At 40.5% G+C, this 19,586-nt stretch overlaps 2 protein-coding genes across 4 annotated transcripts; one reads left to right on the forward strand and one right to left on the reverse strand.

Moving 5' to 3' along the window:
• Window positions 1-1,426: 1,426 nt before the first annotated feature.
• Window positions 1,427-4,596, forward strand: tmem109 (transmembrane protein 109). The gene is made up of 3 exons (XM_027000500.3): window positions 1,427-3,297; window positions 3,413-3,515; window positions 3,662-4,596. Exons 1-3 carry the CDS (start codon window positions 3,100-3,102, stop codon window positions 4,024-4,026), a joined length of 666 nt encoding a protein of 221 aa, XP_026856301.3. The 5' UTR covers window positions 1,427-3,099; the 3' UTR covers window positions 4,027-4,596.
• LOC113569496 (uncharacterized) lies at window positions 4,379-18,026 on the reverse strand. Of its 3 annotated transcripts, none has more exons than XM_081724181.1 (10): window positions 17,767-18,026; window positions 14,818-14,863; window positions 14,403-14,684; window positions 13,987-14,271; window positions 12,996-13,204; window positions 12,380-12,493; window positions 11,865-11,981; window positions 10,615-10,728; window positions 10,017-10,130; window positions 4,379-5,499 (listed from the first exon to the last, which is right to left on the reverse strand). In XM_081724181.1, exons 2-10 carry the CDS (start codon window positions 14,858-14,860, stop codon window positions 5,392-5,394), a joined length of 1,386 nt encoding a protein of 461 aa, XP_081580307.1. In that variant the 5' UTR covers window positions 14,861-14,863; window positions 17,767-18,026; the 3' UTR covers window positions 4,379-5,391. The 3 variants fall into 3 exon arrangements, with proteins under 3 accessions (XP_081580307.1, XP_035387456.1, XP_081580308.1); XM_035531563.2 differs by lacking the exon at window positions 17,767-18,026 and adding an exon at window positions 16,224-16,584; XM_081724182.1 differs by lacking the exon at window positions 17,767-18,026 and adding an exon at window positions 15,816-15,927.
• Between the last annotated feature and the right edge of the window lie 1,560 nt (window positions 18,027-19,586).

Below are 19,586 nucleotides of genomic sequence, written 5' to 3' on the forward strand. Positions count from 1 at the left end.
GCTGTAACGACGTCACCTCGACAGCTCTTCGACAGCTCTGGTCCGCCCTCGTGTGGATAACCTAAAAAAACAATTCTAATACCACAACACCAAGAACAACTGAAAAGAAAATAAGATCCGTGTCCAGACCCTTCTCCAAGAACATAACAGTAGATAAGTGGCAGTTTGGAACTACAAAAAGAGCGGCAATATACTTAGACATTGCAAGACTTCCATCTAGCGATAAAGATGGTGTTGACGTAAGGGGCTGCTAAGCGTGATTTAATGCCAGCTGCTTATTTTCCACGTTTAAATAATTTTTGTCCGTAATTCTTTGTGAATGTGGGAATGGTGTCATACTAATGGTGTGGTAACACTGTTTTGCACCATTAAAAACTGTCTCCCTTCAATGAGATACCACTGTGTGCTGGGAGACATATTTGCAGCAGCACTTAAACTGGTGCTGCAGCTGCAATGAGCAATGGAACCCATGTGTGGGTTCTGGCTGCCCACACAAACTGGGTGTTTCTGTATTCTCTGTGAGAGGAACTCGAGCCTGCAACGAATGGGCTGGCAGGGACTTAAATGTATGGAGTATGGAGGTTATACATCAAGTATAACAAAGACTCTCTCACGCTTACTCATTTGCCAGGCCTTTTACTCTTGATATCAGAGGAGGTGGGGTTTAGAATTTTTATCTTCAGTTGCAGCAACGGACATCTGGCCTGGTGGGTGTTTGTTGCAGGGCTTAGACCTGCCAGTGCTATGATGCATTGGCCCCTGGGAGGGTCTCGTGAAGACCTAATGAGGGGCAGCAGATGATGTGGTGTTTTTCCAGGCATGCACAGTTTAAATGCCTCATCCTCCTTTTTCTCGTCATCACAGCACTGCTACATCAGGTCAATACCTCGGACAAAGAGAGACTTCCCTGGCTCCACAGGGAGACCTGCAATGCATTTTTTTTCTCACTGGTGGGCAGGCCTGAGAGATTGAGCCAAACAGCATATTTACCCACAGTCTCTATCCACGAGGTACAGCAATTGGAACCCCACTCCAACTGTTTGCCATTATCTGTGGAAGTGAGGGCCTGGCTGAGTGTCATCTTCAGTGTGGAGAAGTAACCTAGTGAACCAGTGGGTAAAAAAATTGGTTGCGTCTGTGTGGTTAATGGCAATCTACCTATATACCAACTTCTATTTCAGTAGATTTGTGGAACCAGAGAGACCACCAGAGAGAGGTGAAAATCTGGAGTATTTTCTGTTCTGTTTTCAGTTAAAAGATAGTTACCCATACCACATCACATCCTGTCTCCCTGCCTAGACCAGGAATTTACCATAGAGTTTCGTAAGATGGTCCTAGTAAGCCTTTAGAAAGGATGAGATATTTGGAGCTCTCAGTGCTGGATAAAAAGCTTGGTAAATGGAGGCAGAGAAACAGTCCATTTTAATAGGAAGGACAGGTTTGCATGCTTTAAAATGGATACATGCATGCACAGGAATGGTCTGTAGCATACCTTGTATTCTGTACAATCCATGTTAGTCACTGGCCTTATGCAGGCATCCGTAACAATTACTTAACATCGCAATAATGCACAAATGAAAAATGCTTTATTTAGTGCTCTACAATGTTGAGCATTCCTAATTCAAAAGAACTTACTTGCTCATTAAGTATCATTTAAAGTTCATTGCTACACACTATGTAAGTTTAAAATTTCTCTTATCCCATGATCTTCATACCCATGTGTTTAATATTTAGTTTGTCCTCCATTAGATTCAGACATTGCCAAAAGAAGAAGATGAAGGATCTGGCTGTATTTTTCTTTGGCTGTGAGAGGACTGTCTTGACATTCAAATGGGGCTCTTGGATGAAAAATTGACACAACCTAGAAGTGTTCATAACCAGCACACTCAAAATTTACAGAGTGGTCTGCGAGAAGTAATTACCATGTTGCCTTCAATTACCTGGACTCCATCCATGCTATAGATCCACATGATGAATTATATTTGTTCTGCCTGCACTTTTAAATGGTTCCTATTCTCTACAAGTGCTCAGATGTTTTCAGAACAGACATCCTTTGTCATCTGAGCATTGTGTGTAAAGCCCAACATATTTAGATTGGGGGTCAGATGAATACCTACAGTGTGGACAGGATTCTAGACCAGGTATCTGATTTGTCTTTTTTCCCTTTTTGGAGTTCCACAGTTATCTTACTTTAAATAGTGCATTACATTTGAGCATGCCATGCTAACACACAAAGGCTCTGTTTCTGTGACTGGCACATCTGACAGATGGGCACCAAGCTAGCAAGGCCAGTGACATTAACGCAAAGGACCGCTGTGATATAGTAGCCTAGTTGTATTTTTTCCCATATTGCCACCTTGTGTGAAATCTACTGCTTGCTAACCAGGAATGAGTTACAGTGCAGTTGCTTGAGGTTCTTCACATCTAAAATTATAAAACATCCTGGCTACTTTAACATCTCCATTACAACAACATGGTGGAATACTAATAAATTAGCATATTATGACATGAACCCCTTTTTATATATACCTATATGGCTTAAACCAGATTTCTTAATTAACAAATAACTTTTTTCTAGAATCGGAGAGAAAAGGGAAGCACACATTTGCATTGTCTGTTCATTAACAGAAAAATATGACCTTTCAACAATTGAAACATAGAGACTCAGTTGAATTCGGTAAAATTCCCATCTTTGTCGATAGGCAGCGCTATTGCTTCTTCATAGTAAAAAAACGCCTCTTAAAAGCGTATGCCTTACTTCTGTATGTAATCGGAGAAGTGGCCAGAAGTTAACCAGTAGAGTTACTGACACTATATTTCAGTGAATTTTAAAGTAACGTATTTAAATGAAGAATAACACAGGCCTAGCTGAAACCCCACAGTAACTACGTGTTGCATCATTCTCTTTTTCCAGGGTTTTTCTAGTTCCTGGTTTTTCAGCTGGCCGTAAGTCGTAATGTAGTTCTCCTCAAGAGAAGGCATTTTAGTTTTTACAGGTTATACCCAGTCGTTTACTAACATATAACAGCCGCGAAAGGAAATAGAAGAAGAAAAAAAACTTGAGGGTTTGTAGGTAGTGGACGTATCTTGGGATTTAAAATGTCAAGAGTCTTGTTGATGGCAATGATTTTTTTAAACATAAGGATTTGTTTGAATTTCAATTTGGGATCAGAAGATGAGCCGCCAGCGTCGACTGTGTGGCAGACTGTCCGCTCTTCTGTTACGCGTTTAGCCGAGGACGCGCATGGTTACCTGGTGTCTTTAATCGGCAAGCAAGCGGTCGACATATTGATACAGGTTAGCGTCTTAGGTCTTCCGTTTGTCTTAGAGATTGATGTAATTTTGTCCCGGAGAAATCCTCGTAGCGTAAGTACCTTTTCAAAGATGATCGTGTCCTGCTGTCTTTAAACAGACCGTACGGGATGCTGTCAAAGTGACATCGGAGGCCGTGGCTAATGCTTTGAATGTGGCGGGCGGATACATGTCTGAAATTCTTGCCACAGCTGGAATCGATGGTGAATTTGTCTCATTCATTCTATAAACTGCAGATACACAAGTCTGGAAAGCGGATCCTTATTCTGTGCGCCACTTGATGATACATTGTAAACTGAATTCGAACACGTTGCTGATTGCTGATACTTTTTTTTCTTCTTTTGTCAAGCCAATCTGCCTGCAAGTCGCGTCACCGCTGATGGTGTGATTATCGTCCTTCGGTGGGCTTTGCTGGCACTGGTCTGCTACTGGATTCTGTCCTTGGCAGTCAGCTTGCTTGCTGGGGTGGTAAGAATTACTCTGTGGCTGTTGAAGATCATTTTTGCTGTGGCCACGTTTGGGCTAATTCTGAGCGACGCTGGAGCTAGTACTGAAACAACGGCCATGCGATTGGCTGTCCTAGTGTTTGCCTGCATACTGCTGGGCGTCGGGCCGTCAACTTTTCGGAAGGATACAACGACCAAACTAGAGGCGAAAGTCAAGATGCTGGAGAGCCGGCTAAGAGAATTTGAAAAGAAGAGAAAAAACGAATAATTCAGGCCGAAAACAACGCTGAAAGTGAACAAAATTATACCTACTTGCAACCATGCCCATTGTTTGGCATGAACAATTCATCACTGATTAAACCAAATTGTGTACAATTGTGCAAAGGGGCTGAATAGATTAAGTAAAATGGTTGATCACTTGTCACATTTAAAATCCCTTCTAAAAAATTGTGAATCCACAATTTAATTCATTCATCTACAGTACATACTCTGCTATAAGCAGACCCAGTCTTTGAGTATGATTTAGTGGTAATTGATAAGTGATTCAAGAACTGGGTCCTTATTCATAGAGCTGTTAATCAAAATGTTCCAAAATCCTCAAATGATTCAGAAACAGCAAGCCATTTTTCCAGAGGTACTTTATTCATATGGCCGTATCGGCGTAACAGTCGAGCAGCTAAACTCTGGAGAGCATTTTTGTTGAATTTATGCCCAGGTAAATAGGTTTACCCTTGCAGCAGCACTCAAACGTATGGTTTCCCTTTATTATTTTGGGTATTATGTATTCATTTCATATTGAAGTGAATCTTCAATAAAAAGATTGACATTCTACAGATCATTTTATGTCCAAGATTATCTTGTTCCAGTCCAAGATTCTCTCTTCCAGTTTTAACTATAAGCATATTATACAACAGGGTAGTTTCAGGTAACAATTGTTAATACATGGAGTAAGTACATTCTTTTGTAACTATTTTCAAATGCTAATAATTTTGAACACACTACTATTGGTTATACATGAATATTGGATATTACAGTACAATAATAAATCAAAAACATCAGATTCATCTGCTAAAGGGTTTAGTAATTAGCTGATGAGATGAAGAATCAGGTGTGTTGAGGCAGGGAAAATGCTGAATGGTACAACAAACACGGATATTTCAAATCCCTGACATGCTGCTACTGTGGACACCTAAATATTATAGACACATGACAGTACATGTAACATCAAACATTAAAAGTAAGAACCAACTACCCTGAAAATGGTAAATGAATATCAACTTAAGTTGGCATAAGGTTTCCTTATGGAGAATGAATGAGCTTAAGGCAGTTAGGGTGGCACTGAGTAACACCCCTTTTGAATCAGTATGATGGAAACCAGGTCATTAACCCATGAACTCAGCTTTCAGTTCTGATGTTTGTTCACATTAATAAAAATCCTAAATCTGCATTTAAATGTTCCTCAATGGTGCCATCCCTTTACAAGTGTTAGTCAAAAATGAACCTGAGTGTCAAACGTTTAAAAATGGAGATTAAAACCCTCCTTAGAAGGAATGGCTCTAATTGCCCCTGCTCATGTTTTTTGGCTTTTGTTTTAGCTGAAGGTCCTGTGGGACACACCAGGAAGCTGGAGTAACTACAGAAAGTTGGAAGAAGTGTTCTTTCCTGTGTTGACGTTGAACTGGACAGCAGAGTCAGAGTTCAGGAAGTCAGCAGCAGCATAGGAACCCGGGGACTGTCTCACCTAGGAGAGGCAGATGGACAGTTTTTATGCACTGAGAGAAAGAGAGTCCATGGGGAAAAATCAGGGGAAATGAGGCAGTGAAAGAATGGAAAATGTTTAGAACAGAAGCATGAGGAATGCCTTTATACTTGGTATTTATACTAGGCTACTTCAAAACCTTCAACATCGTAGGGTGGAAACCTCATGCACAGTACGGTGTCATCAATGTCAACAGTTCAGCACCTTTAGCACATATGTAGCATGAATAAAAACAACTATGGTTCATTTGAATGTAAAGCCTTTGGAAACAATGCAAAGACATGAAGTTTGTGATTTTTAATTTAACCAGTGTTCGAAGTAAACAAATGTTGGTACAGTACCCTGGTCTGATGTCAGGGATTACTAGTTAAGGTTCAAGTTAAACATAGGTTTTGTTTAGTTTCTAAAGTTTCTTTCATTGCAAAGTATATTTTGTGCACCATAACCACATAAAGAACTAATGTTTGACTGTATTTAAAGGTATGATTTCAGTGTTACTAAAAATGTTTTACGCTAAACACATAGGCTAACCTCCAGTATGACACACTCCAAAATACCATAATTTAAGAAATTATAAAATATATTTATATCGCAATTTTTATTAACCAAAATATGCTTGCAAAGTGAAAAAGAATCACAAAATAAACCCAGAGCCAGTAAACACATAGCAAGGGAACAGAAAACAGTATAGGTGCAGGGCAAGAAGAGAGACAGTGTGAAAAAACAAAGTACATGAACTGAGGAGAGATGCAGAAGTGGAACTGATTTAAACCTTAGACAGGTCAGATGCAAGAGGAAAAAATGTTTAGGTTGAATTTAAATATGGAAAGTTATCTGGATAATCTGACTTGGGAGGCAGGGGGGAATTCCAAAGAAGTCTTGGGAGCAACACCAAGAGAGTGGAGGTGAGAAGATTGGACAGCTCAGCCTGGCCCAGGAGAAGCTATCAGAATGGGTCCTCCTTGTTATGGGCTGCAGGAGAGCAGGTGATAAGAGGGGGCAAGATTATTGAGAGTTTAGAATGTGAGGAGGAGAATTTTGAAATGAATGTGATATTTAACCAGAAGCCAGTGGAGATTATGCAAAATGGGTGCGATTTGCTGAGATGATCCTGTGTCAGAATACGTGTGGCAGGATTGTGAAACATTTGATGTTTGTGAAGTAAGGTGGAGTTAATACTGGGCAGAAGAGGCAACTGGAAAGGAAGGCACTGATAAGAGACTCAGTAGCAGACAGACGGGTAAGGTCTAATCTTTGCGATGTTGTGTAAGGTGGAAGAAAGATATGCAGGTAGAAGAACATTTAAAGTGATGTATGATGTGAAGAAGCAGAAGGATTTAGATAAATAGCAGGGGTCCAAGGACAGAATATTGATGGACCCCTTGAGAAAGAACAGAGGTATAAGACCTGAGGGTTTTCTATCTGAGATCCTGGATGTAAACCTGTTAACAGCAGAATCATTGATACCCATCTCACAAGGCCCCCAGACAAGAATAGAATGAGAATGGTGGAGAGGGCACCAATATCAGTCTTTAATGAAGGCAGTTTTAGTACTGTGGTAAGAAAAAACCTGACTGAAAGGATTCAAAAAGTTTATTGTTTTCTAGGTTGATTAGAGTAGGAACGATTAGCTCAAGAACTTTGAAGAAAAATGGAAAATTGAAGATGGAACGATAGTTAGCTAATGAAATTAGTAGTGTCTAGGCCGGTGTTTTAAGAACCGGTGTACCCGCTGGAATCTTAAAGACAGAGAACATGATCAAGAAGCAGTGACTGATTACTAAGTGTAGCGATGTTGAGCTCTAAGTGTTGATGTTGAGGTCTGTCCAGTAGGGGCCGCTATATCTAGATGTTCGAGAGATTGTTTTTTAAAAAGTAGAAAAGTTCTCAGAAGATATAGCCACGACGTTTCTAGCTGGGTCAAATAGCTTTGCGACTGTTAGAAGGTGTTGCGAGTTAATGTTTGTATTCTTGTTGTGATTGGCAATATAGGTTGATTTTTGCTGTGTGTAAAGCATCTTCACAAGCTGATATATGCTGTTTAGAAGCTCCATCATGAAGAGAGAGGTTACATTTCTTACAGTCTTTCCAAACAACAAGGGTGAGGGAGTGTTAAAAGAGACTTTTAGTTTTTATAGGAGCAAATGCGTCAAGATGGTCGGCAAGTGCAGTGTTTTTTTGCAGACCCAAACTGGTACTTGTAGCACAATATTGCGAAACACTAACTCGTGTAGCTTATCTATTTACCTGGGACACTAAACTATAAGCAAATTCTCTGCCTTACACTCATTTAGCAATTCTAAAACACACTTTTTGAAAACACTAACCACAGTTCCCTAAATTAGACACTAGATTAGATTAGAACATTTTCAAAATTGAAAATCCTGTGGGGGGTTTTTTTTTGTTTTTTTGTTTTTTTGTTTTTTTACAAACTACACAAACCCAGTCCTCACTGGTGAAAACACTTCTGGATCATTTTTACAAATCTTCAGAAATCAGAGCCTGAGCCATATAAAGAGGCCACATGTTACAAATCTTGGTTTGCCAGTACAGCCTTATCAATGGAGGCTAGTACTGGACAGAGAGAAAGAGGATGAGGAAGAGGACAAGCCTCCATTATGGATGAGATCTGGGCCGCTGTGGTTGACCATGTGGTTTTGGGCAGAGGGTCCAGTTTAATCCGGAGCACTACTGTAGGAAGCATCACCCAGACATTTTGAAATAAGAATAGGCAAGTAGACTTTTCCTCTATACCATACTACTGAACTCACACAACTAAACTGTGTATACTACTGTAGTGTAGTACCACATCATTAATTACAGTAACATTTCATTTCATGCTAGAAAACATTTATATCATGTTTTTGCAGAACTGTTACACTACTCCTTCCTGGAGAAAGATGACTGTTCATGCTGAAGCAGGAAGAGATCATCATAAACATGTTCAGGGCAGACAATAGCACACATTTACAACAACTACAACACATGACTGACATTGTCATGTTCAGCAATATCCATCTGGTGAGCACTGTGGTGTCTCCTGAAAAGACATGAAGTATACATGAAGCTGCTATACAGGGTGCCATTTCAGTGCAGCTCTGAAAGGGAAACAACTGCACTGAGTATGAGTAAGTACGCCATGCTATCCTCTCACCAGTACTGTATTCCAGTGTCCTCTGAAACACTGTTGACTACTTTATGGCTATTTCCTACTGTCATACAATACTGTAATGTTTGTTTTCAGATAGTGATGGAGCTAGACATTGCTGAAGTGGAACACAAGTTCACGACATGAAGCTTGCTTCAACCTTGCCAAAACAAGGCACAGGGGAAGGAACATCATAGGATGCCATGCTGTCATCAGTGTATATGTGCAGCGTTGTGTCAACATCACAATGTGTGCAGCCATTAGCCAGAATGATGATGTTCATCATGCCATTGTTGGTCCCTACAACACTGCCCACATAACCTTCCTTCCATCACTGCACAACATACATATTCTCCATCACAAGGATGAGGGACCAGGGCAGTCCAGGTTTGCTATCTGAGACAGTGTAAGTTTCCACGGGGTTGCTCAGGTACACAACTGGTTCACTGAACACCCACAATTAGTTGGGCTTCACCTGCCACCATACTCTCCATTCTTCAATCCTGTTGAGGAGTTCTTTTCAGCATGGAGATGGAAGGTCTATGATCGCCCACCCCACCAGTGCACAGTCCTCTTCCAGGTGATGGAGGAAGCTTGCAGTGACACTAATGAGGGCGCATGCTGAGCTGGATACGTCACGCCACTGTCTGGCCAGAGAGAACATTGCCTTTGATGTCAATGAGATCTTGTGGCAAAATTGCAAAATAGCGAGTTCTGTAGTGTGAACAGTACAGTGATCTGATGACTTTGAAAGTCGTGTAGTGTGTCTGTGGATTAAGTTCGACAGTAGCTTTGGTAATAAATCCAAGCATACTTCTGCTTGCTTAATATGCTTATTTCTTATGCTTAGAAAGTCAAGCATGCTCTGAACGCCTCCAGGGGAGCACCGGAGCAGCAGTAGTGAGTGCAGACTTGTATGTTAAATGCACATCGCGGCTCACTCAACCGGTGTGACTACAGTGAGATCGTGTGCGACCGGCCAGCATGATAGCGGTTAAACCAGTCCCACTTAGCCAGGATAGTCGTGGAAGACCAGCTATGCTCACCGGGTGTGAAGGAGCACAACGAAGACGACTCCATGTGCGCTCCAGCGCCCCGGTACTCAGATTAAAACAGAAGGAAAGACAACTAAAGAAAAGGCACAGGCAGGACTAAGCTAGGAGCCAGCCGACAGACAGACAGACAGACAGACAGGCAGACAGACAGGGAGACAGACAGACAGGCAGACAGACAGGGAGACAGACAGACAGACAGGGAGACAGACAGGGAGACAGACAGACAGGGAGACAGACAGACAGATAGGGAGGAAGGGAGAAACGACGTCAAGCTATGAGCAAGACAGTAGCGATACCTCGGGTTGAGAAGGCGTTAGCAGTGGAGTGGCAGGAGATATTTCATTCATGTTTATTTCCCCTGTGACTGCAGCAGGTCCAGCGGGAGCATGGAACATCACTGGGGCCACATCCTGCAAACACAGTTACACAGCAACACAGGCGTAAAATAACAGCCATATTCAGCGTAGACATTTTATTATGAGAGCAGTGACGTTCAACAAAGCTCTGATTACTGTGTATGAGAGAATAACAAATATCTATGAATTAAAACAAAACCACACAACAAGGCCAACAGGATGTTAAGTGGTGTTTCATGGCTGTGTTCAGAACTAATGCCCTAGCAAACAGGAGACAATGAACAGAGTTACGAGAAAAACATTTTCCAATTTGTCTTTATTATTAAGAGAAAGAAAAATCAAGAGGGAACAGTTTGGCACTGCACTAGTGGCAGCCTGTTCCAGCAGTTCCATTTGGTGCCTTTAAACAATTTCCCCTGGGGAAGCACACCCGAGAGATATATATATATGTGTGTGTGTGTGTGTGTGTGTGTGTGTGTGTGTGTGTGTGTGTGTGTGTGTGTGTGTGTGTGTGTGTGTGTGTGTGTGTGAGACTCACAAGATTAGGAGGCATGGCATGCTGCCCACCATAGTATGGCTGAGGAGCAAATGCTGGGTTGGGAGGAGGATAAACCTTACTATCACCTGGGGCAGGATATGTGGGAGTGTTTATCTGGAATCCAACATCACAAACACTATTAGATCATACAGCTGTAACCAACATGTTTAAATGCATTTTACTCTAACTTTCAGTGGTAATCACAATTTCTCACTCACTGCCATTAGACATGAAGCATTTTATATATATATATATATATATATATATATATATATATATATATATATATATATATATATATATATATATGAGAGAGAGAGAGAGAGAGAGAGAGAGAGAGAGAGAGAGAGAGAGAGAGAGAGAAATTCCAGCAACAGTCCTGCAAATTTTTGAACATGTCAGTTTACTACAAACAGCATAAACACTGCGGTATTAAAACATAATTCAGTGCAACATTGTCTTATCAGTTATCAAAGACAATCCAGAAACGTGTGTGGGCTCCTCTGGCAAGTTAATCGTTAAGAGAGAAAAAACTGAACCAGTTGGGAGCCCAGTTTACCAGCATCAGTTCTCACACACAATAAATACATACCTAATACACCCACCCCGAACACAAATACATTTGTTAATATACTCATAAGTAATTAATTATATTGTAACATTGTTCATTGTGGCTGCACTGTTGAGGGTGTGCCCCTAAAATCAACAAATAAAAGCACATATAGAGTAGACACAAAACACAACAGTGCAACATAATTTCACAAAACCAAAAATATGCTACTTGCTACTCTGTAGATTTGAACAATTCATAAATACCTTCGACAAATGCAACCCTTGCTGTGTCCAGCACCTTACTGGGCCAGGGATTGCAGGAACCACAACAGTGTTGTAGGAGGGTGGAGGCCCAAGTGGGGGAATCAGGTTCCCAGACTGCACATTGGTTGTGGTGGTGGGATGGCCGCTCTTTTTAAAGATCCTGTTCCTACAGCAGCAGCAAACACCAGCCGGAATACCCAACAGGAGCATCAAAGCCATGAGAGGCCTGTGAACATGAATGGGTATTTCTGCTGGTGTTTGCTACTGCTGTAGGAACAGGATCTTCATTTTAAAAAAGCCAGTCCAGCACCATGACCATCATGCAACAGTTTTCAGTGTAGACATTTTTATTACGAGAGGAGAGACTTTCGACATAGCTGTAATTAGAGTTAAGGACAGAATAAAAGACATATCTGTGAATGAAACCACCATACAGCAGGAGCAGGTGGGATGGAGGAAGCAGCGCTCCACTGGGACAGCTGGCCAGGAGGAAACTCAGGGACAGCAGGAGGATAAGCAGGGTTGTTGTGGCTGTATTCAGAACTAATGCCCTACCAAACAGGAGACAGTGTAGAGAGCTATGAGAAAAACATTTTTTTAATCATCTTGATTATTTATTTATTTATTGTATTTCTGCATATTGCACAAATCTGGTCTAATTTAATATAGGGGATGTGGACATTTTACCTGTTCCAGATCTTTGAGCAAAGACTGGATGCAGGTGTACATGAATGTGCAAGTAAAATACAGAGGGGACAGTTTGGAACTGCACTATTGGCAGCCTGTTCCAGCAGTTCCATTTGGTGCCTTTAAACAATTTCCCCTGGGGAAGCACACCCGAGATATATGTGTGTGTGTGTGTGTGTGTGTGTGTGTGTGTGTGTGTGTGTGTGTGTGTGTGTGTGTGTGTGTGTGTGTGTGTGTGTGTGTGTGTGTGTGTGAGACTCACAAGATTAGGAGGCATGGCATGCTGCCCACCATAGTATGGCTGAGGAGCAAATGCTGGGTTGGGAGGAGGATAAACCTTACTATCACCTGGGGCAGGATATGTGGGAGTGTTTATCTGGAATCCAACATCACAAACACTATTAGATCATACAGCTGTAACCAACATGTTTAAATGCATTTTACTCTAACTTTCAGTGGTAATCACAATTTCTCACTCACTGCCATTAGACATGAAGGATTTACAAACCATGTATATAACTGATTAATAAACACAAATTCACAAATACACGTGTGTTTGAGAACAATTGTGCCAATTTTAAAACACTCCACATCCACCAAGTCACTCGTCAAGTGTGAAAAATCTGAACCAGTAGGCAAACCAGTTTAACAGCATCACCTTTCACACACAGTGAATTCATACCTAATACACTCGCCCTGTGCAGAAATACATTCATTAATATATTCATAAGAAATCAATTATATTGCAGTGTAGACACACCAAACAAAACAAACAGCACAATGGAATTTCACAAAACCAAAAATATGCTACTCTGTCAATTTGAACAATTCATAAATGCCTTCAACAAATGCAACCCTTTCTGTGTCCTGCACCTTACCAGGCCAGGGACTGCAGGATCCACAACAGTGTTGTAGGAGGGTGGAGGCCCAGGTGGGGGAATCAGGTTCCCAGACTGCACATTGGTTGTGGTGGTGGGATGGCCGCTCTTTTTAAAGATCCTCTTCCTACAGCAGCAGCAAACACCAGCCGGAATTCCCAACAGGAGCATCAACGCTACCAGAGGGTTGAGTTTTTTTTCATGATGATCTTCAGATAGAAAGGTGCCCACACATTAACACAGGCTAGTATACAAAGCAACAAACTCAGTGTAGCAAAGAGAGAAATGCAATTTTATACACTATAGACTACTCAATTTTCTCTTAAGATTCTGATTGTTAAGATTAATTAATAAAATGTGGTTAAGATAATGAACATTTTAGCAATTTTTTAAGAATATTCGAGTTTTAAGAATGTAAGCCTTATCTCTTAATAATTTGAAATATCTACATATTGTCACACTGTACTTCTTAGCTAAGTGAGTTCTATAGTTGAAGTATTTGTGAATAGTAAATGCTTGTTCTAAAGTTAAACCCCTCTGTCTAAAGGACATTTGCCTGTGGAGCACCACACACACATCCATTGTCAGTAACTGGCCATTTTAACCCATTCCAGAGAGTCCCAAGAGCCCTGAAGCTAATTAAACAATCTGTCTCTGCACCACTCTTGACCAGTGATTGGGCTACATAGCTAAAACTTCTTTTCAGCAAATATCTAAATATTTTAATGTTTGGTGCAGTTTTGTTAGATGTGTGATCATTGCCATTAAACATAAACAATAATGAATGCAATGTTTTTGAAAAATCCAAAATCATTAATACAAGTCCAGGTCATTATGAAGATAAGGTTTCTGGGAAACTAAAACAGATTAACCAAAGTGTAGCAACCTGTATTATATTCTATATTTATTGGTACCTACCAAAAAAAAAACAATAAAGTTCACTAATTATAATAACACAACACTTGTAACAATGTAAATAGTGACAACTCACCAACAAGTTTCATTATGACCATCAAGACCTTGCGACCTCGATCATCTTGGAGTGTGTAATTGCCCATGTCAGACACACTGACATTAAGCACCTCGATAGTTTCAGTAGTCACTTTGAGCCGTTCATAGTAGTTAGGGTGGCTCTTGCCAATAGGCAAGCCATGGTCTACCAAAGTGAGGTTCAGATCGTGGCTGTAAAAATCCAGTGTTGCTTGACGGCTTGTAAGACCCCTCAGTGGAATCTTCAGTGTCTCTCCTGCCACACATTCCTTCCCAATCACTGATGCTTCAAAAGCAATTGGGAGGGGTAGCATTAGACTTTGAATCAAAGTGGTTTTGTACTCTTTTAGAGGCAACATTGGGAAATGATGGATGTGATGAGAAAGATGTGTTTAAAAAAAGACCAACACTACTTACGCACAACTTTCACTTTGACATTGACTAGCACAGTCCTCTTTAAGCTCTTCTGGGTGTAGTTGCCTTGATCATCAAAAGTGACAGACTTAATTATAAAGCGCTTGTCATTACCCCATCCTGTCACTTGTCCCTTTTTGGGCTTGACACTGCTGGACCAAATAGTGTACTGTACTTTTCCATTCAGAGCGCTAAACTCCAGTGACTGGGCTTCTTTCAGCAGCTTGAAACTAAGCTGAAAGCCATGCTTCAGTTGTATGGAATCTAATTTAACGGCACAGGAGTCTATAGGGAAAGAGGAAAAGTGAACATATGATTGTAAACATTTATGACAGATATAATTCATCTTGTATAATGAAGTCTAAAATGGTAACAAAACTGAACATATGTAACCTGAGTTGGAAAAAAAAAATCTTACCCATAACAATGAGCAGCAAGGACAGGACCCAAAAGGACCACATGTTCTGTGAGTGAACAGAATGAAAATTCTAAATTGATGTCAATGCAACATCATGGAATTACGATTTAAGACCATGAGGGCCAAATACATATTACCAAACCACCACATCTAATAAATCTTTTGAAACACAAGCACTATTTCATCCACCCTTTCAAACATTACTGCAATAGCCTAGCAAGAAAATTATTTTAATTATTGTATACCTATCAACATAGTTTTCAGTAACAGAAATGATGAACATATATCTCGATGCTCTAGTTTTTCACCCAATAGTTTGTGGATGACAGTTCCAGAGTTGGTTCTGCATCAGACGGGACTCAGGCACACTCATATTCACCAAACCTAGCCTAGACAACTTCCTATCTGCCCATTCATCCGAATCTCTTATGAGATGCACCATTTCACATCAGGTTAGCTACACCATTTTTACGTTATGTGCTTTAGAGCACTGCCATAATCCTTCTAACGTAGAAATGATCATGTTGACAGACCCCATTTTTCCAATTGGAAAGCAGTATTACATGCAAGGAGGATGAAGTTGCATACAGAATTTGTTATTTTTCTCCAGGATAGGTACATAGCTAATGCTTGAATTGTTTGGGCGACAGACTTTATAGTAGATAAATTGTATCACTTATAGAACTAAGTAAAGTGATGCTTTGGGTGAACCACATTCAGGGAAATATATGTAACACTGGTCAACTGCATCAGACTCCCTTGCAGCTAACAAATCATTATTAGCTGTGTTTATAGATTTGTAGTTTCCCTATCAAGAAGCTACATTTTGGAGAGGGCAACACCATATCCCACAGACACAAGGGTCTGATGAAGCCTCTCGCCAAACGCCACTGCTATAAAAAAGCATTTGTAGAGTACTTGGATAAGACCACAAGTCTCTGTGACAAAAAAATAAATGTAATGGTATATCATCTTAATTTGCCAAACAGAATACATACCAGGGTTCTGCCCAAGAAGAAATGTTGCTCTATGAAATCTTTACCAAATGTTCGTGAAATCAAACCAAGAATAAAATCAGATCTCACTTTTAGGGGCTTTGCTATATTGGTACAATTCTACTGAAACTGCATTGATTCCTACTGTGTTGCACTGGTACATTTAATATAAGATTAATTTGTGAGTACTTAACCAATACATCGAGATGCTCTGCTGTGTGTTCCGTCCTGCCTGCCTTGGCATGCCCGTTTAATGGAAAAGGTCTTATGTCCACCTACAACTACAAAAGTGGCCTACGTACCTTTCTGGTACATTGTAAATTTTATGTGTAGCTAGTTTTAATAATTACCATTATCCTAGCTGCTTTTTCATTTTTTTTTTCTTCCGTCTCTACTATTAAATCTACTTACACTGGGTATTAAGTACGAATCACTGTATCCACCAATGTCGACAGTCGGGCTGAAAGTGATGGCTAATTTAATTTTATTCCAGTTTGAGGTGGGCCAGTGCTCCGATGCTTGCGTTAGCTAAAGTCAATAGTTATGAGCATAATGTTGAGTAAAGCTGCCGCTTTGATGGTGCAGATCTGTGGCAAGACTCGCTAACCTTAACCAGTCTGTGGGTAACAAGTTTCATCAATTCATGTTAAGAAAAATGTATATCCATTTTTGATACCGTTTGCTATTTTTCCCTACAATCGCTTCTACAATGTTCAGTCACACAACGCGGTCTTAAAATGACCTTTTTCATTGTTCTGCATGTCGCCACCGCCTCACTCGCATGAAGTCTGAGGCTCAAAGAACACAAAAGAAAAATGGAGGTGGGGCGGTTTAGTTTAAAATCAAGTTTGTGCGGTGCAACGGATGCTACGTTTTGACGTATTGAGTCGTAGGGATTTCATTCGTGGTTATATTTTACAATGGCCTTGCCCAAAGTGCGCCCAATAATGCGAATCTGATCTGAGAAAAGACGCGGATGAAACAGCCCCATAGCCAATGCCTAGGCAAGCCATTGATTGTAGCCCTCTCCCAATGCTCATCATGAACCCAGACTTCTGCATACAAACACTCCCACCCTGCTATATTGGTAACTATTTGCTAACAACTTGTCAAATCACGAAGTATGATAACCTTTCGATGCTAGAAAGCTGTAATTAAACACTGCTGACCACCGTAGCTCTAATATCATAGAGGCGTGCTTTGTGTCCGTGTGGAGGATTCAGATCATTTTAAAAAATCGTTGTGTTGTTGTGTTCAGATACTTCCCCGCTAGAGGTGGTGTTTCTTGAATCTTGACTAATGTGCCTTTAAAGGGGAAACTGGACGGTCCAATTAATAGATAAACTGATCCCGTAGGGCACTGCACCTACCACTGATCAGCAAAGTTCTTGTCATACAGTGGACGGGCTACCGACGGCGAGCTCTACCTTGAAGCTCACGTAAGGCCAACTGAACACGTGTGGGCTACACTTCAAAAATCACAGTCACATATTTGTGCAACTAATAAATCTGGGGGTTCAGATAAACTTTGTGGAATATTTATACTCTCAAATGCAACAGATTGCTATTTTTAGTGAAATTGATTGATAACAATGTTGCATTTCCAGTTTGCGTGGGGGCAGTGTCTGTTGGATGGGTTTGATCGCGACTTTGATCAAATTCTGGGTATAATAAGCATTTTAAAAGACCCCTAAAGTCGCTTATTTAAAAATATATAAATGATGCACTTTGTGGTGTTAAAGTAAAGGCTGTACAATAGTAGCAGAAAACCATCAAACGCGTTCACCTCCCCGCTTCCACTATTGCGACACACCTAGCTTTTCACACCAGTCCCGAGCGCTCGCTTTGATGAGAGAAAACACTTTTCGTACAAGTATACTTTTAAATTCCATACAGTAGATCTTAGAAACAGAAGCATAGCCCACTCATGTAGTTCACAAGTCCAAATACTTACCTAGATTTCGGTTTTCTCCGTAGTGCAGGCTTAAAGCGCAAATTGTGGCAATTGGCGAGGTTAGTCTTAACCGCCAGTATGATCTAACCTAAATAGTGAACTCAGGCAAAACACTACTGGCAATTACAACAAAATCTGTTGTGAACACTCCAGTCTTCTTTCAGGAGTAACCCGGAACACCACTAAACGCTCTTCATCGCGGAAAACACATTTAACTGAGGGTTTGTAATGACGAAGGCAGAAACTGAGATGCTTTCAAAATTCTGGTAATTAGAAGCAGGACTTGAGTATTTTTTTTTTCCACAGAGCAAGGGACCAAAAATTGAAACCACCACGAAGCATACTGTCTTAAACAAATTGTAAGACGTGATTAATAAATACATTTATGCATTAATAATAATAATAATAATTATTATTATTATTATTATTATTATTATTATTATTATTATTACGTGTATAACGTGGATTTAGGGACTGTGTGAAAGTTTTCACAGTTATGATTTCTCCAAGACTTTCTGTCATCAGTACAACATTTTAGAACAATACATTGAGGCTTTACTTTATAAAAAGTACTAGGTGTCTAAAAGAAAAATGTTCCTAAAAGGACACATGATCAACTTTATGATATTTTTTCTCTGTTCACACCTGGTTTTATAACTTAAACTTTATTACTTTTATAACATTCTATAACTAAAAGAAGCAAGACTTTCGTCCAAAGTTAGTTTGTATAGTGTAGCGTGTAACAGCACTGCTGCCCCTTTGAGAGACTAGGGTTCAATCCCTGTCTGGTCAAGTACCTATGATATACCAATAAGAGCAAGACTACTTACACTGCACTCACCTACATGTGTAACATAACTGAAAATTGTACCTTGCGCTTTTTACAACAGATGTTGTCACAAAGCAGCTTTACAAATGTCCAAGTCCAAGCCCCCAGTGAGCAAGCCCAGGATGACAGTGTCAAGGAAAAACTCCCTAGAACATGAGAAACCTTGAGAGGAACCAAGACTCTAAGAGGGGGGCCCATCCTCCTCTGTCTGACAACAGTCACCACAATGGTAACAATTTTTAAAAGAAAAATGAATAAATAATAATTACATGAAAAAACAAGCAATTAATGTCTAGTCTGGTTTTCTAGAAGTCCCATCCTGCAAGAGAATGACTATCAAAGGCAACAGAGAAGTTAGTTGGCTGGGGTGGACGTGTGGTGGGAAACAGCAGGGGACATCAGGGGTGGTGGGAGTAGTCATGGCAGCTGAGATGGGTGAAGGCTAAGTAACATCATGGCATCAGGGGTAGGTGTACTTAGGCAGAAAGAGAGAGTAGATTATGAGGCATGTCCAGGTAGGAGGGTGTGTAAATTAGGGACCTATAATGTACAGTGATGGACTCTGGCAGATCTAGCTATGGCAGCACAGCTAAGAGGAAAGAACCAGAAGGAACCACAGACATGAGGGTACCCTGGGACATCAGCACTCTGCCGCTCTCAGTCAACAAAAGTGAATGACAAAAGAGAGGTGAAGTGACAGCATCATAACATTCCCATTTATCAAAACTCTCAATGTCCATGGACCCTCAGTTCTACACCTTTACCTAAGATGGGAAGTAGATAATAAAATGCCTGATTGCACAGATAGGTTTTCTGAGTCTCAAACATTTATAGGAAGGTTATTCCATAGTGTGGGAGCTTTTATAGGAAAAGGCTCTGCCCCTTGCTGTAGATTTTCATATTCTTGGTACTAGTAAAGATCCTGCACCTTTTCAGCTAAGCAGACATAGTGGATCGTAATGCACTAGGAGTTTTCTAAGGTACTGTGGGG

This window comes from Electrophorus electricus, chromosome 12 (genome assembly GCF_041902795.1).
Source record: "Electrophorus electricus isolate QZ-2024a chromosome 12, ASM4190279v1, whole genome shotgun sequence".
NCBI lineage: Eukaryota > Metazoa > Chordata > Actinopteri > Gymnotiformes > Gymnotidae > Electrophorus > Electrophorus electricus.